General features: G+C 38.3%; 4 protein-coding genes across 12 annotated transcripts; 1 reads left to right on the forward strand and 3 right to left on the reverse strand.

The window, feature by feature from the left end:
- Positions 1 to 177: 177 nt before the first annotated feature.
- Positions 178 to 4591, reverse strand: LOC111808294 (myosin heavy chain, non-muscle-like). Of its 6 annotated transcripts, none has more exons than XM_023694191.1 (6): positions 4357 to 4591; positions 3423 to 3619; positions 3202 to 3352; positions 1141 to 3079; positions 856 to 1062; positions 178 to 763 (listed from the first exon to the last, which is right to left on the reverse strand). In XM_023694191.1, exons 2-6 carry the CDS (start codon positions 3547 to 3549, stop codon positions 446 to 448), a joined length of 2742 nt encoding a protein of 913 aa, XP_023549959.1. In that variant the 5' UTR covers positions 3550 to 3619; positions 4357 to 4591; the 3' UTR covers positions 178 to 445. The 6 variants fall into 6 exon arrangements, with proteins under 6 accessions (XP_023549959.1, XP_023549956.1, XP_023549957.1 ...); XM_023694188.1 differs by having other exon boundaries at positions 3423 to 3714; XM_023694189.1 differs by having other exon boundaries at positions 3423 to 3758.
- Positions 4592 to 7176: 2585 nt separating this feature from the next.
- On the reverse strand, positions 7177 to 10289 carry LOC111808390. 3 transcript variants are annotated; one of them, XM_023694326.1, is made up of 3 exons: positions 10205 to 10289; positions 9018 to 9137; positions 7177 to 8910 (listed from the first exon to the last, which is right to left on the reverse strand). In XM_023694326.1, exons 2-3 carry the CDS (start codon positions 9039 to 9041, stop codon positions 8170 to 8172), a joined length of 765 nt encoding a protein of 254 aa, XP_023550094.1. In that variant the 5' UTR covers positions 9042 to 9137; positions 10205 to 10289; the 3' UTR covers positions 7177 to 8169. The 3 variants fall into 3 exon arrangements, with proteins under 3 accessions (XP_023550094.1, XP_023550095.1, XP_023550093.1); XM_023694327.1 differs by lacking the exon at positions 10205 to 10289 and adding an exon at positions 9816 to 9935; XM_023694325.1 differs by lacking the exon at positions 10205 to 10289 and adding an exon at positions 9598 to 9935.
- On the forward strand, positions 10140 to 10939 carry LOC111808391. The gene has a single exon (XM_023694328.1). The coding sequence runs from the start codon at positions 10248 to 10250 to the stop codon at positions 10794 to 10796; it is 549 nt and encodes a 182-aa protein (XP_023550096.1). The 5' UTR covers positions 10140 to 10247; the 3' UTR covers positions 10797 to 10939.
- A 92-nt stretch (positions 10940 to 11031) lies between these two features.
- LOC111808389 lies at positions 11032 to 15879 on the reverse strand. 2 transcript variants are annotated; one of them, XM_023694324.1, is made up of 4 exons: positions 15780 to 15879; positions 12707 to 15384; positions 12541 to 12629; positions 11032 to 12474 (listed from the first exon to the last, which is right to left on the reverse strand). In XM_023694324.1, the coding sequence occupies exons 2-4, from the start codon at positions 15361 to 15363 to the stop codon at positions 11234 to 11236; spliced, it is 3987 nt and encodes a 1328-aa protein (XP_023550092.1). In that variant the 5' UTR covers positions 15364 to 15384; positions 15780 to 15879; the 3' UTR covers positions 11032 to 11233. The 2 variants fall into 2 exon arrangements, with proteins under 2 accessions (XP_023550092.1, XP_023550091.1); XM_023694323.1 differs by having other exon boundaries at positions 11032 to 12629.
- Positions 15880 to 16196: the final 317 nt, after the last annotated feature.

Below are 16196 nucleotides of genomic sequence, written 5' to 3' on the forward strand. Positions count from 1 at the left end.
GTTTGTACTCGGTATCATAATCGCTTTGCCTCCTTATCTATGGATCTTAAAGTTCCAATCAATAGCGTTATCAATTGAATGGTTCATTTGATAGTAATCGTGTATTTTGAAATTTTGTTCACAATATTAACATTTGATGGGTTCTTACACACAAATATTATAATTACAGTCAGAATCTTCTACACAGTTCTCTATCTATCTATCTATATATATATATATATCAATAACAGAAACTCCTCAGATTGTCATTTAAAACCACTACACTCTGAATCACAAAAACAAAATAAAAAAGAAAAATGGTGGAGAAGATTCAAACTGAAAAGAGCCAGAAAAAATAAATGAAAAATCAAGAGGGAGGCAAGATGAACAGCACCTTGAAAAAAATGACTATGAACTATGAACAGTGAGATCATCTAATTAATAGGAAAGCCTGATTCTCTTGCTATCATCGTATGAGAAATTCGTCTGTGGATTCAATATTACCAAGAAGGTCAAAAGATTTGTTTCTCAAGGAGTCTTTGAGGATTGTAATCTGACCTTCCCTGAGAAGAATGTCTTCCTCAAGTGTTTCTATCTTCTTTTTCAATAGATTCACCTCCGAGTTGAGTAACATATTCTCTTCACTGTATTGTTTCACTTTGTCCCACATAATATCTCTTTCCTCTGAAATCTTTGGCATGGTTCCCTTAATGATTGCCAATTCTGTAGTCGATTCTTCAAGGTCATTTTGTAACCGGTTCATATTCTCATTCCTTTTCAAAATCTGTAACGAATTAGGATTATTAAACCCAAAGATTCATTCATTCATTACAGGAACCAAACCAAGGTTATTTGAGTATGAAAATGGAGAATTACCTGGAGTTCTTGATCCTTTAGCTTGTGTGTAATGCAGGATATGCTGTCTTGTGCACTTTGCACCTCGCATCTAAGAATGTGGTTGGCTCTAGCTGCCGTTGCAATTTCAGCTTGCAGCTGCTCAATTTCTAGCTCCTTAGAGTAAAGCTTCTCTCTCAACAGACTCGTTAGTAACCTTTCTGTTCTAAGCTCATATTTTACAACATGCTGCAAGAGAGAAAAGCATTTAAAGAACCTAATTTGACATTAGGGATGATTGGTAACTAGATTCAGTTGAATGAATACCTCTGAAGCATCACAATCTAATTGCATCGACTCATCTGCTGCATTTACACACTGATTGGATTTCTTATACAATAATGAAGATGCTATCTTTAAACTTCGTTTTAAGCTTTCGGTTCCACGCTTTAATCCTTGAACTTTCATCTCAGATTCAATCAAATATAGCCCATCCAAATTGTTCTTCACCACTTCCATTCCCTGCATTCTCTCTTTCATGAACTCAAAGAATTCTGCACATAGCTGGAAGCCTTCATTCAACAATGTCAGCCCTTGACATTGTAGATAATCGACACGTGCTAACATTTCCTCATCAAGCTTGATGGTTAAAGCACCATTGTCTTTCCCATTGTGCTTTAAGCGGTTGAATATGTTTATATTCTCGTGCCGAAGGGAATCGATTTCGAACCTGCAAGATTCTAATTCCCTTCTCAATCCCAATTCCACTTCAGTTAACCTTATCTGTTCCATCTGCAATTTCGCCACATGCTTGTCGAACCTTTCGATTTCTGTGTTCTTCCCTAATTCGCAAGTAAACCGTTCCTGCAATCCATTGATTGTTTTCTGCTGGTCAGAGCAGGTCCTCGTTAGCCTCGTTGTTGTTTTATACAACTCCTTGCATTCCTTATCCTTTTCCTCAAAATTTCTCTTAAAGGATTCTCTATCTTCTTTAGCAGTTTTGTACTTATCCTGCAAGTCGGAGAGATTCTGAGTCAAAACTCGGTTTTCATCCCGTAATTTATCTACCATTACAGTCAGGTCCTTAGCCTTCTGCTCTGAATTTGATATTATGCATTTATTCGCTGTGTCCCTCTCATTAATAAGAGAAACTTCCCTTTGTAGAGATACATTCTGCTCGGCTAGCTCCCGAACTCTTTGACGTAGCCTTTGTTCTTCCAATTGGTACTTTTCTAGCTTTAATGACCAGTCGCTGGACCTTCTGTCAAGCTCTTTCTCCAGTTCTGATTGCAATTCAATCTTTTCTCTGTCCAGTTTCTTAGTTTGAGAATCCAATATTTCCTTTGCCAGTCTCAGCTCTTCTTTTGCAGAAGCCCTTTCAGTAATTTGGGACTGTAGAAGACTTAAAATCTCAAGTGCTAAGCTCATTTTCTCCTCATTAATGTGTCTGATTGTCTGAATCAAACCTGAAACTCCTGTCCTCTGTTGAAGATAGCTTTCCCGGTCGCGTTCTTCTCCGAAAAGTATGACTCTCTCCTTTGCCACCTTGATTCTCCTCTTGAGTTCCACATCCATATCCTCTTCAGTTTCAACAAGGTTTAACACTTCACTATGATTTCTTAAGTTTTGTCTATCTACACCAGAGCTCTCCACATTATTTCTATTAATGGCTTCGAACGGTTCATTTACCGAATAGACTTTCTGGGGAATCACATTCGCATTAGAACCATAACGTTCATTAGAGGATCTATCATGTATATCTCCGACGGTGATTGGATTTGTTGTAGGAATCCCATGAGATTGGGAGAGCCTCTCAATTACATTCTTCGCTATGGTTCTTGGAGATTCATTCCCCAATCCATTTTCGGCATACTTTGAAGGAAATAAATGATAATTCGATCTTGGAAATTCTTCAAATGGCTGACTTGTTGTCTTCTCATCAATAACATATTTTGGCGAAGTGGGTGCCGTACATCGACCTTGTGGGGGGCGCCTCCTACTACCATTTCTAGGGTGATTTCTTGAAGGAATACTCTTTTGGGGCTTGCTTGATTCTGCCTGTTGCTCACCATCATCAATATATCGGTCCAAGATTTTACTTGAGACATTACTAGAGGAAGTGGAAGAATTTCCTGAAGAATCACAATAACTTCGGCATGAAGCAGCAGATGCAGAACAAGACCTCCCTGGTACACCTCCATAATCATTATATAGCATCTCCAATTTCTTTGCCCTACACTGTCTTCTTAATGGTGGGGTTTGACAGCTAGCAATACCATGGGCCAGATAAATCAGTTTTAAGCATTAAACATTCGATCAAGAAGGATTAACTTGAATGGAAACAGATTCTCGTCTTGTTCTTAAAATAATAACTGGTTTAAGCCTTACCGGTTTGAATGTTCACATTGCTGATCTGAAGAACCAATGAAGTTACCATACAGAGATCTATTTTTATTCTTTGAACCAGAAGAACTTTTATGCTTCCCACCATCAAGCAATGATGCTGAAGACAGCGATCGACTTCGTCTAAGACCAGTACCTGCATTCATTCAGTTCATCAATATCAGGTTTGTTCTATCATAATTTGGAAGTGAAGCTCTTGTAGCTACCTGCAACATTGTCCAACCCACCTTCAAATGGATGATCTGTGAAATCTTGTTTTTCTGTTTTTGATGGAGAAACTTCAGTACTGCCGTGGCTAGGTGCTGAAGTTCTGAAAAAGAACAACTTCTTCATTGTGTGAACTCTACACCTGATTTACTATAACCGGTGAAGTCTATGGATACTTGATCCCTGCTCTTCGCTACTAAGCTTTCCACAAATGGTAAAAGGATTCACTTTTAATGGGAACAAAGAACCATGGAAGCAAAGCATTCATCATACGCAGAAATGTCATATAATCTGAAAAAATGCCAGAATTCCAGAAATCCACATTCATATAAAACCTAATAACAAGTTAAAAAATAAGCTGAAAAAATGCCAGAAATCCACATTCTGAAAGTAATGTTTTTATGTAATAATGTATTGACTGAAAATCCAAAAGAATACAATGAATTAGGCAACCACCATCAAGCTACGAACAAGAATTTGCAAGAATAAAAGGAAAAATGAATTACAAACGAGGAAACTCAGAAATTTCATATAATCGGCGCTAACCATTAACCCGTTAATTTTCACGCCCTCCGATTGTCGATGAAAATTACAGAGAAAAGAAAAAAGCTAATGGCCTAAAAGCTCGTTCAAAAGCAAAAACAACCAGCCTTCAGACGAAGCGAAGTTTTATACTCAAACTATGAACAGACCACCCCCAAACCCCAGTTTACGATATCATCTCAACGTATTTTACGCCACACGCACAAAATTCCAACTCCGATTCCTTCCTTCTCCTCAAACTAAAAATAAAGTACAAACATCCACATTATCAATCAATCCGCACCACTACTCCTCACCAAATAATCAAAATCAACAATCAACAGTAAGCTAACGCAAAATACTACATGATTAGTCGACAATTTAAGACAAGAACAAGAGTCAGCGACTTACCAAGGGAAGAACAGTAAGATTCCGCAGAGAAATAAATTCCTAATTCGAAGGAGAAAGGATTAAAAAGCGCTGGCGAGAAAAAAAGTTGAAGCCGAAAAGTGGCCGGCGACGGCGATAGTGGAAGTAAAAAAGAGAGAAGCAGCGGAGTTGAAGGAGGAGCGAGGGAAAATGGGAAGAACGAATAAAAGGAAATGGTTACTTTCTGGGGATTTGAAAATGGGAAGGGTAATTACGTCAAATCAGAATGATTCAAAAGTTTCAGTTACGCTCATTGATTGTTGATATATATAGCACGCACCAGGCGCGGGCGTTTATCTGGGAATAATCCTCTGCTTTCGATTACATTGTACCTTCTCATTTATTTTAGAAATAATTACATTTTTATTCCTAATATTTTGTTTTCTTCGTTAATTATTAGTGGAAAGCTAACGTGAAAATATAATATTTTTTAATATATATATATATATATATATAAAAAGTGCTAAAAACAATATTTTAATAAATTTTTTAATTATTATGTTTTAGTTGCATGAGATTTAGATTTAAATATCATTTCATGTTTAAATAAATTTATGAGTTTAATGAGAAAAATGAAGAAAAATATGTATATATCCGACGATGGGTGACATGAATTTTTCACATGACTCGGTCTAAATGGGCTCCTCCATGTCAAGTGACGGATTCAAGCTAGATTTTAAAGTTATGGGTTCATTTTGTCGAGATCGTTTGACTATGCCCTAATATTCTCTACTTATTATTCACCTTTTTCGGTTTCAGGTATGGTCAGCTCATCGAGAGGATCGCTCTCTCAGTTCAATTTTTTTATGGAAAGTTACAACATTCTTAACTATGGTAAGAGTTACGACAATCATAGTGTGAAAAATGCTAGAAATTATATATATATATAATAAACAATCACATATATTTTAGATAGTAATAAATTAATTAAATATTAAAATCAATAATTAATAATTACATAATTTTATTATCTAAATGATTAGTACCTTCAATAATTAATTTTTAAAACTTTTAGTAGAATAATTTAATGTATTGAAAACAGCTTATTTATTAAAAAGTATTAACAAATTGACTCTGAAGTTTATTATTAAGTTATAACATCAAATTTAATGATATAATATATTATTATAAAAATAAATGATCTTTTTTATAAAAAGAAAATCAATTTACAACCAAAAAGATAGGACATCCACAGGCCATGTAATTATAACCACAACATTAAATGAAAAATAGAAAATTAATAAAAATATTTTAAAACAATTTAAGACAGCCCCTTGGGATCTTGTACAGTTGTTTAATTTTGTTATTAAAAAAAAAAAAAAAAACAGTTGTATAAATAATTAATAATCAATCAAATCCTTTCACATTCTTCCATGATGGATAGCATTGCCGTTGTTTGATTGTACTTATTAAATTGCCCATAAATATTTTAAATAAATTTTACAAATATTTAAAATAGTAAATTATCAACTTATGATCACAACTTCAAATGCTCAAGCTGTTCGTTCCTCTCCGATTAAGAATCTTTTTTTTCTTCTCCATTGTACTTTCTATCCGCTTGACATTCATCAAGTAGGCCACATAGATGGGGTAGGGTCTTCTTCGACTAATGATACCTCGATCTCAAAGTCTTTGAAGTATTTTTTTGATAAGCGCCTCGACATGTCAACTTAGTTATCCTCATTAAACCACTTTCTATCCGCTTGACATTCATCAAGTAGGCCACATAGATGGGGTAGGGTCTTCTTCGACTAATGATACCTCGATCTCAAAGTCTTTGAAGTATTTTTTTGATAAGCGCCTCGACATGTCAACTTAGTTATCCTCATTAAACCACTTTCTATCCGCTTGACATTCATCAAGTAGGCCACATAGATGGGGTAGGGTCTTCTTCGACTAATGATACCTCGATCTCAAAGTCTTTGAAGTATTTTTTTGATAAGCGCCTCGACATGTCAACTTAGTTATCCTCATTAAACCACTTACCTAATGTCTAGTAGCTTCTCGACAGTAGAGAGTTTCTTTTCCTCCATATCAATGAAGAAGGGAGAAGTGTATTCTTTCGAATCCCCAAAAGCGAAGCATATGCCTATTCCTCCTTTGATAACTCCCAATAGAGAAAGTCTCAATTTGTCGAGATGGACAGTCAGAGGCCTCAATTTGTCGAGATGGACAGTCAGAGGCCACAACAGGACTACCATAGGAAAGCCCACAAACTTTTAATTTTTTCTCTAATAGGTTCTCGAACTTTCAATTTTATGTTAAATAGATTGTTAACCTACTCAATATTTTTAAAAAATTAACGAACTAATTAAACACAAAATTACAAGTTTATGGTTTGATTATACATGAAACTAAATTTTGTGTCCGTTTATCTTCTTTTTTCGTCATCGGGTACGCCACCACCGTACTCGCTCAGTTGACCCGAGCGTACGGGATCATCAAAAAGTTCATTGCTCCCTATCCTTACTTGATGATCTATAGCATCATAACTTCTGTTTCTAAGAGGTAATCTTTCAGTTTGATTCCTATTAGGAATGATAGATCTCATATGGCCATGGTTGGGTGTAGGACCAACATCCCTCAAATCATCAGATGGTGAAAGGAAACAGAATCCTTGTCTTTGGCCTGTCATATGCGCACATATAGGATGCTGATCGGGCGATCTCGTCCCGTCTGTCCTATAATTTGGAGATCTTCGACGTGTCATGTCGGGACGTCCATAAAACCTATCAGATCTTTCAAAGAGACATTGGCTCGGAGAGCGAGATCGGGATCTTACTATAGACTTAGAATCACTTCTTTGGAATGAGAAGTTCCTTCTTTCCCGGAACAAAGGTCTGTCTAATTCGTATGCAGGATGAGGTCGTCGATATATCGGATCCCGTGTCATCAGCAAAGTTCCTAGTGAACTTTCCTACATGTTGATCAAAAGAACCAACTTCATCATGCATCTACTAAGACTATAATCTCTAGGCATTCTGTTAACCATTTTGCCACCATGGTCCATGAGTTCTTCCAGGTGACCTCCTCCTTGAGGGTCCATGGAAAAAAAAAAGGTCCCTCATTGTCCAGCAATGACCTACTGCGACGGTTAGCACCGACAAATCGACCATCAGGAATAATTTTATATCGGTCGTGATCAAGATCAGGAACATGGTAATCTATCTGCTGGTCACTGTATGTTTCAGGAGAAAAGTTGGGACCAAAGTCCCATTCCCCAGATCGTTTGTCCAACATATTGGTAGGCAAAGTTAGATCCCTATTCTGCTCTCTACCTCTACAGCAATAGCTTTCTCCATCTCACCCTGAGAAAATTTCGGAATCAGTTCCTCGATTTCATCGGCGGTGTCGTGGCCCTCTAACTTGTCCTTATTAACATATTGAGATAATTGGCTTCTTCCTGCAGCCTTCATAGGCCTGTTTACATCCTCACCAATAGTATTCTCTACGTCAAGTGGTTCTTTCACACAAAGATCTTCATGTTCTTGCTCACAAGATGTACTTTCAGTTGTAGTATGAACATCGTCTTCACTCTTAGAGTCCAGATTTTCAGGTTTCGTTTCCTGTTCCAGAGGGCCTAATGTGAAACATTCATGATCAGGCAATCCAGCAGAATTGATCTTCTTATCATCACAATCAGCATGATCCAATGGCTCAATTTCTCTTTTCTCACAAGCACGGGCCTCTTTTTGCATTGATTCCCGAACCTCGCCATTTTCATAGTCTTCTTCTATGTTATTATCATCGTCGTCGTCGTCTTCAACCTCGGCAATATTCCAGCTACCATCTGATTCAATCATCGCAATCAGACCCTACGTTACCTTTGACACAATGGCAGCTACTTCCTTGCTTGTTTAAAGACAAGTCCATTAACACAGGCTCCAAAGAATTCTGCTTATTCAGGTCACTCTTGTAAGAAACCAATTTCTCTGATACTTCAGCTCCTCCTTCAACTTGACAAATTGAAGAGCTGCACTTTTCTTCAGGCATTTTTACATCAATTTCTTCCTCTTTGTTACTACCAAGAGGATCCGAGTCGACGCCAGTTGATGATAACTTCAACTCACCGTAGATCTCCGGTGATCGATGAACGGAGTGTTTTTCAGTTACCAAGGACTTATCTTCATGTCCTCCCAAACCGGGTCCCGGAAACTCGACTCCTGGCATCCCAATATCGTTCTGGACCATATCCACATAGCATGAATGAGTATCAGATTTTCGTTTATTCTCATTAGAAACACAGTCCTGGTTCCTGTTTGACAACCCATAACATGTGTCTGCACTAGAACTTGAAACTATTGTCACAGATAGACTCGGCTGTTCGACCTCTAACGAATTTTCATCGGGATTAAATGAAGATAGCTTTTTAGGTGGAGATGGCCGCTCAATCTTCAATAAATTTCCATCTGGATGGAATGAAGATATACCTTCAGATGGAGATGGAGAGATCTGCACTACCGGAAATCTCCTTTTCTTGATAGGAAGATTTGCATCATAATCACTAACTGAGAATCCAATGCGCTTAAAACCAACCTGCATAGTGCCAATGGAACATTTTACTGAATAATTATAAAACCCTATAAGAAGAAACTTGCACGAGCTTCAAAATCCAGAAAACAGCAAAGAAAAATGTTGAGCACCTCTTCACTTTCTGGTACCGCCATTATTCCAAAACCTCGGCTTAATACAGTTTCTTGATCTTTTACCACTTCAATCCAACACCAAAATCTCACTAACTTCTTAGAATTCACTTCCGATTTCTGCACCGTATGGATACCAATACATTAGTAATCTTAAAAAAGATTCAGTATGCGAGATAGCATATGACAGGCATTGTGTCGAAATAATCAATGAATCTCAAGCGAAAACTAAAGATATTAGCGATGCAGCACTGTTGCATCGTGAAAATATCATAAAACCAGCATCCAAATCTTAAATCCAGCATATGAGAGGTTCCTGTGTTCAAATTTTAACCACAAAAATTTAGATGATCCACGCCTCGAGATTGGATCAGGGGAGACACAGCACAATGAACCGTATATCAAACTCCAGCAGTGAAATTTTCGGCATAATGTTAATAAATTTCAGAGCAACTATGCAGAATATCCACGCAAAAACTTCTCCATCCATCTCATGAAAGAACAAAAGATTCCAGAATCGTAACGAACAACACTAAATTGACGATAAAATTAAAAGGAACAAAATAAAAGAAGCATAAACCTCCATCTACGCAAACACATTCCACATCTAACCGATCATCAAATCACCAGAATCACTTGATAAGGAAATCGATTGAACTGGTAGAAAACATTCCAGTATTTGAACAGCTGATCCTCAACAACGACTCAAACTTCCACAAAACTCCGCTCTGCCTCGAAAGAAACACACTCAACCGATTCAAAGAGATTACTATCCTAAAGGCAGAGAGCGAACAATACCGAAACGCAGATCTAATACATGCTCGTTTTGCTGGTGATACCGAGAGAGAGTAAGAATGGAATCAAGGAAGAATCACGAGAAATCCAAATCGGCGATGGCATTGACCTGGAGAGCGAACTAACGAATTTGGTTTCTAAAACTTCACACCAATACTTTTAAAATATTTATTTGTCTTAATATTTTTAAATTTATTTTTTTAGTCCCTAAACTTTAAATAATTATCATTTCTAGTCATTACCGTATAAACAAAAATATAAAAACGGAACAAATAGAAACCGCTAAATTATTTAATTCAAAAAAAGAAGGAAAAAAATAAACCACTAATTTTAAAGAGCGGAAAAATAAAATATAAAAAGAAAAATAAAAAATATAAGGTCCAGACGGTTACAGCAGAGGGGCGAGTTTATCCTCGAGCCCAGCATTCTCCTTCCATGGCGGCAATTCCATCTTCCTCACTGCAATTTCCAAACTCCCTCGCTTTCGCTTCCAATTCCAAGCCTCACAAGCCGAAGTCTCTCACCTTCGTAACCAGAGCAGCAGATCCGGAATCTCCTGCCGCCGATTCGGAACCTAGATCGGACGGCGACGATTTCGAGGACCGACTGGCCCGACTCCAACTCCGACGCGGAACGGGAAAGAAGGCAGAGATTCGTAAGGCTCGGAAGTCCAGGAAAGGATCAACCGCCGCCGCCTCGTCAGTGTATCTTCCGCCAGTGCCGCTGAAGGAAGCGGTTTCCGGCGGACTTAAGGTAGAATTCGGATTCAGTCCGTACAGCGAGAGGATCAATGGATGGATTGCGATACTCGGATTATCGGCACTGGTTCTAGTGGAATTAGCCACTGGAAAAGGCGTCATCAATTACCACACGCCAGCGATTATACTGATTCAAGTATACTTCGTAGCGGCGGCGGCTGCTCTGTATATCAAATACGAGAAGGAGAAGGTTAGCGTTTGGCCGCAAGATGAAATCAAAAGTTAACTTCAATAATTTAGTCTTTTGTTCATCTGCTTGTTCTTGAATCTTCCGGATTTCTCTCTTTTCCGCACTTAAGATTCAACCAACGCTTTTGAATTATATATGAAGAAACCTGAGAGAATCTTACATTATTGTTTATTTGATCATCAAGCTCCATGAGTACCTGGAAGGAGGTATGGATTTTGAAGTTTGCGGTTAAATTCTCTTCTTGAACGTATCAGAATCACCTAGAGACTAATTAGGAAATTGAATTGAATTATATTTTTAAGTGAATGAATTGTTTTAATATTTAATAAGATATGGATGGGATAAGTCCATCCATCCAATGAGCAGCAGGCCATTTTTCTATATAAAAGGGATCCAAACACCTCCTAAGCACAAGAACAATGCAGCTTCTTCTGAATCTCACCTGGCTTCTGAGCTGAATTGAAAAGGAAATTTCAAATTCTTTTTCTTTTCATTCGGGAAATGTCTTCAAAGCTATGATGATGATGATGGTGATGATGTTCATTCCACATCTGCCGACCATGACCATGTCTGTATTCTTCTACTTCATGTTCTTCAATCACTGTTCGTCTACCTAAATTTTCTGGTTGGTTCTTTACACGTCTATCAAATTCCCTCTCCCTCATCTTACCTCTTTCATGGAACTCTTCTTCATCCTCCGTGCAGTATCTGTAAGGCCTCGCTCTTTCGTCTGCATCGTTGTGATAGTTTTCACCGTCTGAATCATTACATTGTGGCCGGAATTGGTGAAGATGTTCGTGTCTGTCCGAAAACCTTCTTCGATCGTCGTCGTTGCCATCATCAATCAGTTCATTCATTTGACCAGGATGTACAGGTCCATCGAAGTATTCGTTACTCTCTATCCTATTATCTCGAGGATCCATATCTTCAAACCTCCTGTTTCTAAAAGACATTCTGTCGGTTCGGTTTCGACTTCGTAGACCTGGTCTCATATGGCCATGGTCACGAGCAGAACCCATATCCCTCAAATCATTAGGTGGCAGTGACGGAAACGGGAAACCATGTCTTCGATCTGGCATATCTCCATGGATTTGAGGAGGTTGATCGGGCGATCTCATCCTATAACCGGGTGGAGGACTTCGCCGTGCCATTTCTGGATGTCCAAAGAACCTCTCAGACTTTCTTTTGGATGGAAACCATTGGGAAGGAGAGCGTCCTCTGGACCTTCCTGGAGATTTAGAATCAACTCTTTGAAAACTTTTTCTTTGAATAGGAAAGTTCCTTCGGTCTCGGATAAAAGGAGGCCGATCTACTTCAAACGAAGGTTGAGGGTGGGCGTATAATGGATCCATAGTTTCGTCTTCAAATGTCCTCATGAACTTCTCACCGTGTCGCGGTCCAACCAGTTCCGATCCACGTTCACGATTACATCTACTTGGACTGATGTTTCTAGGCATTCTGTGTACCATTTTAACACCTCGCACTGGAGGAGGCCCATCTCTTCGACCAGGCGACTTCCTCCTAGAGGCCATATGACAAAAAAGGGGGCCTTCGTCGTCTAATATCTGTCTACCTCGATGATCACCAGCGCTACGAAATGGACCATCGGGTTTCATTTTATAATGGTTTTGATCAATATCATCATCAGAAACAGCAGGCATGTATTTACGTCTACGGGCATCATAGGGTGGTGGTACTTGATCATTGTAATTTCCTGGAGAGATTGTTGGATTAAAATCCCATTCACCTTGGACAGAGTTAATCCGGATAGTGAATCTACCTCTTCTACGGCTAAAATTGGTTTGGGGTGATAGATTCTGATGTCTATTCACATAAAATCTCTGGAAAACGTCCCTATATGGTTCATCTCTAGAAAATAGAAAGAAATCAGCAAAGCAATGCAGAATGTAATCAAATTAATGCACAGCTAAGAAATAGATAATCACCTTCCTTGTGGATGTAATTTTTCCCCTTCATGCCCCATGTCGGGTATTCGTTCTCTATCAGTTTGTGTTAAAACCGACCTCGCCAAACTCGATTTCGTTTTACTAGGAAGTGAAGACGATGAAGGTTTGCAGGGACTAACAATGCGGCTATGCTTACTGCCACGAGTAATATCGTCAGTCACATCATCATCATTTAAAGGCTCGACATTTGGCAAAGCTGGATTGTCGTTTCGCACGATATCTACTGTTTTAACCTTCTCTGCGTCGCTCTGAGAAACTGTCGTAATCGATTCTTCGATTCCATTACTGGCTTTCTCAGGGGAAGTTTCCTGGTCCTCTAAGGCAGATGTTTTAGCCTTGTTGGCCTTGTTCAAACACACTCTAGTGGTATGCTCTTCGACAGGCAACTCTTTCGATCGTTCTTGCTCGGACGATTGATTCGAAGTTACAGAATGAAGATTGTCTTCTCGTTTAACATCGAGGATTTCTAATTTATTTTCCTGCTTAACAGAAACCAAGGAGGAACAGCAATCAGAACCAGGCAGTCCATTGCTAGAATCACCATGATCAAAATTTTTTACTTTTTTCGTCTCGCATATACTGCTTTCTACTTGAGTCGTCAATGTCGGTTCCCGAACCTCTCCGTCTTCATAATCTTCTTCTATATCGTTATCAACTGCATCCATGGCCTCATTTACATCCAACTTACCATCTGATTCATATTCAGAACTATATGGATCTTCTTCTAATAAATCGGCTGATAGACTGATCTTTTCCTCATCATTTACAGAACTTTCCTCACCTCCCTGCAAACTAGAGCACTGCTCATTCGTGTGTGTCGAAGGACGCCAGAGCGGGTTATTCTGATTTTCATCTTCAACAATGACTGGTTTTATAACAGAACTACTGGAATCTTTGGAACATGTATCCTTACTTACATCTGTCATTACCGAATTCACAAGTCCACCGTCACAGCCATATCCCGCTTGGTGCACTTTCGTATTAAGAGGTCCTGTAGTTGGAATATGTAATTCGGAAGGGCTTGACATGTTTGCCTCTATAATTGAATCATTTGTACGAGAAGGATTTCTAGGCATTGCTATAGGCTTTATAATAGGACTATTGAAATCTTTGGAACCTGGATCCTTACTTATATCAGTCATTTCTGAATCGACGAGTTCACCACCACAACGATATGCTCCTTCGTGCACTTTCAAATTAAGATGTTCTTCAGTAGGAGTTTGCAATTCTGAATGGTTTGACATGCCTCCATCTGTGATCAAATCAGTTGAACAAGAGTTTCCAGCTGCTTCAGTCATCTCTGCCACAAAAGGCATCGGTGCAGGACAAGAACTATCTACCTCTGGAAGAACTTGCTTAGCTACCAAATCTAATCTACCACCTAATGTTTCGAGTGCTACCTGTTTGCTTTCGTAATTTGATTCAGAGTTAACAGACTTGGCCTTAACTGTGTTCATTGGTATATAAATATCTGAAGCATTGGGAATTTGAAGAAATTCGCGCTTCACAATAGCACTGTCTGATAATCCCAGCACATTAACTTCATCACTTTTAGACTCGAGTTTGGAAGCCTCAACAAATGGCTCTGGCTTTACGACTTTTAGTGCACCGTTAAGATCATCAAACTGCAAACCTCTTCCTGTTGAGCTTAAAGAAGGACTTGTTTTCCTAAAGCCTAACTTGACAAATGAACTTTGTTCCTGACTTATTACATGCCTATGATCTGATGAACTAAGACTTAGATGAAGATGATCACTGTCATCTAAAGGAGTTAGCTTTCCTGACAGAGTATCAGTATTAACCATTTCTGTTGAGAATCTGTGCATAGTGACAACCGTGTTTGTCTGAACTGCTGGAACATGCTCGGGAGGATCGCCACTTGAACAGCCTTCCCAAAACTCCATCGAGGTATTTAGATCCCAATTTTCCCTATTTGACTCCTGAATAGAACCATCATAACTAGACCCAACATTTACAGTGAGAGGCTGATCGAGACTTCCTTCCTTGCTTAAACTTAAGTTCAATAACCCTGGTTCTAAATTAATCTGCTTCAGAGATTTCAAGTCACTCCCTTCAAGAACTGAGTCTGGAACAAGATGTTCCTTCGAACCAATTGATAATTCGGCTTCTTTTTTCGCTACAGAAGTTGAAAACTCTAATCTATCAAGTTGTTTTCTGTCAATCTCATCACTTTCCTTTTCGGCACAAAGTCCAGGGTTAGAGTTAGCATCAGAATGTGGTAACTTGAACTCTGGTTTCTCATGCAGAACAAGCGCATGATTTTCATTCACCATACATGTTTCTTTATTTTCCACGCAGCCAGTAGAACACACATCATTTTCCTGAAACTCGACTCTGGAAGGTCCAATAATGCTTTGGACCATATTCATATTGCATAAATCAGATTTCCGTTTACCGTCCTCAGAAAATGAAATCTTCTTCTCTGAAAATTCAGAAGTTGTGATTGTACTAGAATTGGAAACTGTTGGACCATCTGATACGCAAGGCTCGTCTACTTTTGCTATGTTATCATCTACTAATGGAAGAGAAGATATTTCTTTGGGCGGAGGAGATTGCATTGAAGGAAACCTCCTCTTCTTGATAGGAACAATTGCATTATAATCACTAGTTGACATGACAGTACGCTTAAACCCAACCTGCCAAATGAATAGATACTGAGAAAAATTATAACCACAAAAGAAGAAACGAGTACGACATTCTAATTACAGAAACAACAAGAAATAATGAAAAAATCTCTTCACTTCGGGTACAACCAAGCTTCCGAGATCTCAGAAGCTTAATATATTTTTCGATCTTCAATCAATCTGTTCGTCTTAGTCAGATATATTCGCGTTCGACCAGCTAAACATCGAAATCACATCCAATTTAATTTTCAGAAAACTCCAACAACTTTTCGCAGCTCAACAACTCAAAACCCTACCTCTGCTTCGATTTATAAAGAAAAAAAACAGAAACCTAACAAATCAACGTATCTTCTTCGTTCGATTCGTGGAAAATTTGTGTTCTTAAGGCAGAGATGCAAAATTCATACCAGAAATCAGATTCCTACGAGCTTTTCAGATCGATGAGAGTACACAAGAATGAAACTGATCACATAAGCGTTTACAACTATGAAACCAAAATCAACGAGCAGATGACGAAGAGGAAGCACATTATTGGAGAATATAAAGGGTAGGACTGGAAATTATTGGTGGTCTAATGGGCCAAGGCCCACTTAGGCCCAAATAGATTCAACCCAATTTAGATGGGACTCCACATTCGCCCCGTTAGAAGAAAGTGGAATAAATTTTTACAAAAATTTAAAGAAATTCAAATTTTCTCTAAATTTAATCATTTAAAACGTGTTATAAATTTTTAGATAATAAAATATTTAAAAAAAATTAAATTAATTTAAAGCGGTCTCGAGTGGTCGAAAATGATAATAAATTAAATTAAATTAAAAAATGGA

Source organism: Cucurbita pepo, chromosome LG13, assembly GCF_002806865.2.
Source record: "Cucurbita pepo subsp. pepo cultivar mu-cu-16 chromosome LG13, ASM280686v2, whole genome shotgun sequence".
Taxonomy (NCBI): domain Eukaryota; kingdom Viridiplantae; phylum Streptophyta; class Magnoliopsida; order Cucurbitales; family Cucurbitaceae; genus Cucurbita; species Cucurbita pepo.

Bases quoted from the DNA above. Each gene is read 5' to 3' on its own strand.
- LOC111808294 (XM_023694191.1), bottom strand. From the start codon at position 3,549: ATGAAGAAGTTGTTCTTTTTCAGAACTTCAGCACCTAGCCACGGCAGT. The intron at 3,353-3,422 runs GTAGCTACAAGA...GAATGAATGCAG, and splicing joins TGGGTTGGACAATGTTGCAG to GTACTGGTCTTAGACGAAGT. The intron at 3,080-3,201 runs GTAAGGCTTAAA...TGGTATTGCTAG, and splicing joins CAATGTGAACATTCAAACCG to CTGTCAAACCCCACCATTAA.
- LOC111808390 (XM_023694325.1), bottom strand. The intron at 8,911-9,017 runs GTGCTCAACATT...GGCACTATGCAG, and splicing joins CGGTACCAGAAAGTGAAGAG to GTTGGTTTTAAGCGCATTGG.
- LOC111808391 (XM_023694328.1), top strand. From the start codon at position 10,248: ATGGCGGCAATTCCATCTTCCTCACTGCAATTTCCAAACTCCCTCGCT.
- LOC111808389 (XM_023694323.1), bottom strand. From the start codon at position 15,363: ATGTCAACTAGTGATTATAATGCAATTGTTCCTATCAAGAAGAGGAGG. The intron at 12,630-12,706 runs GTGATTATCTAT...TCTATTTTCTAG, and splicing joins AAATTACATCCACAAGGAAG to AGATGAACCATATAGGGACG.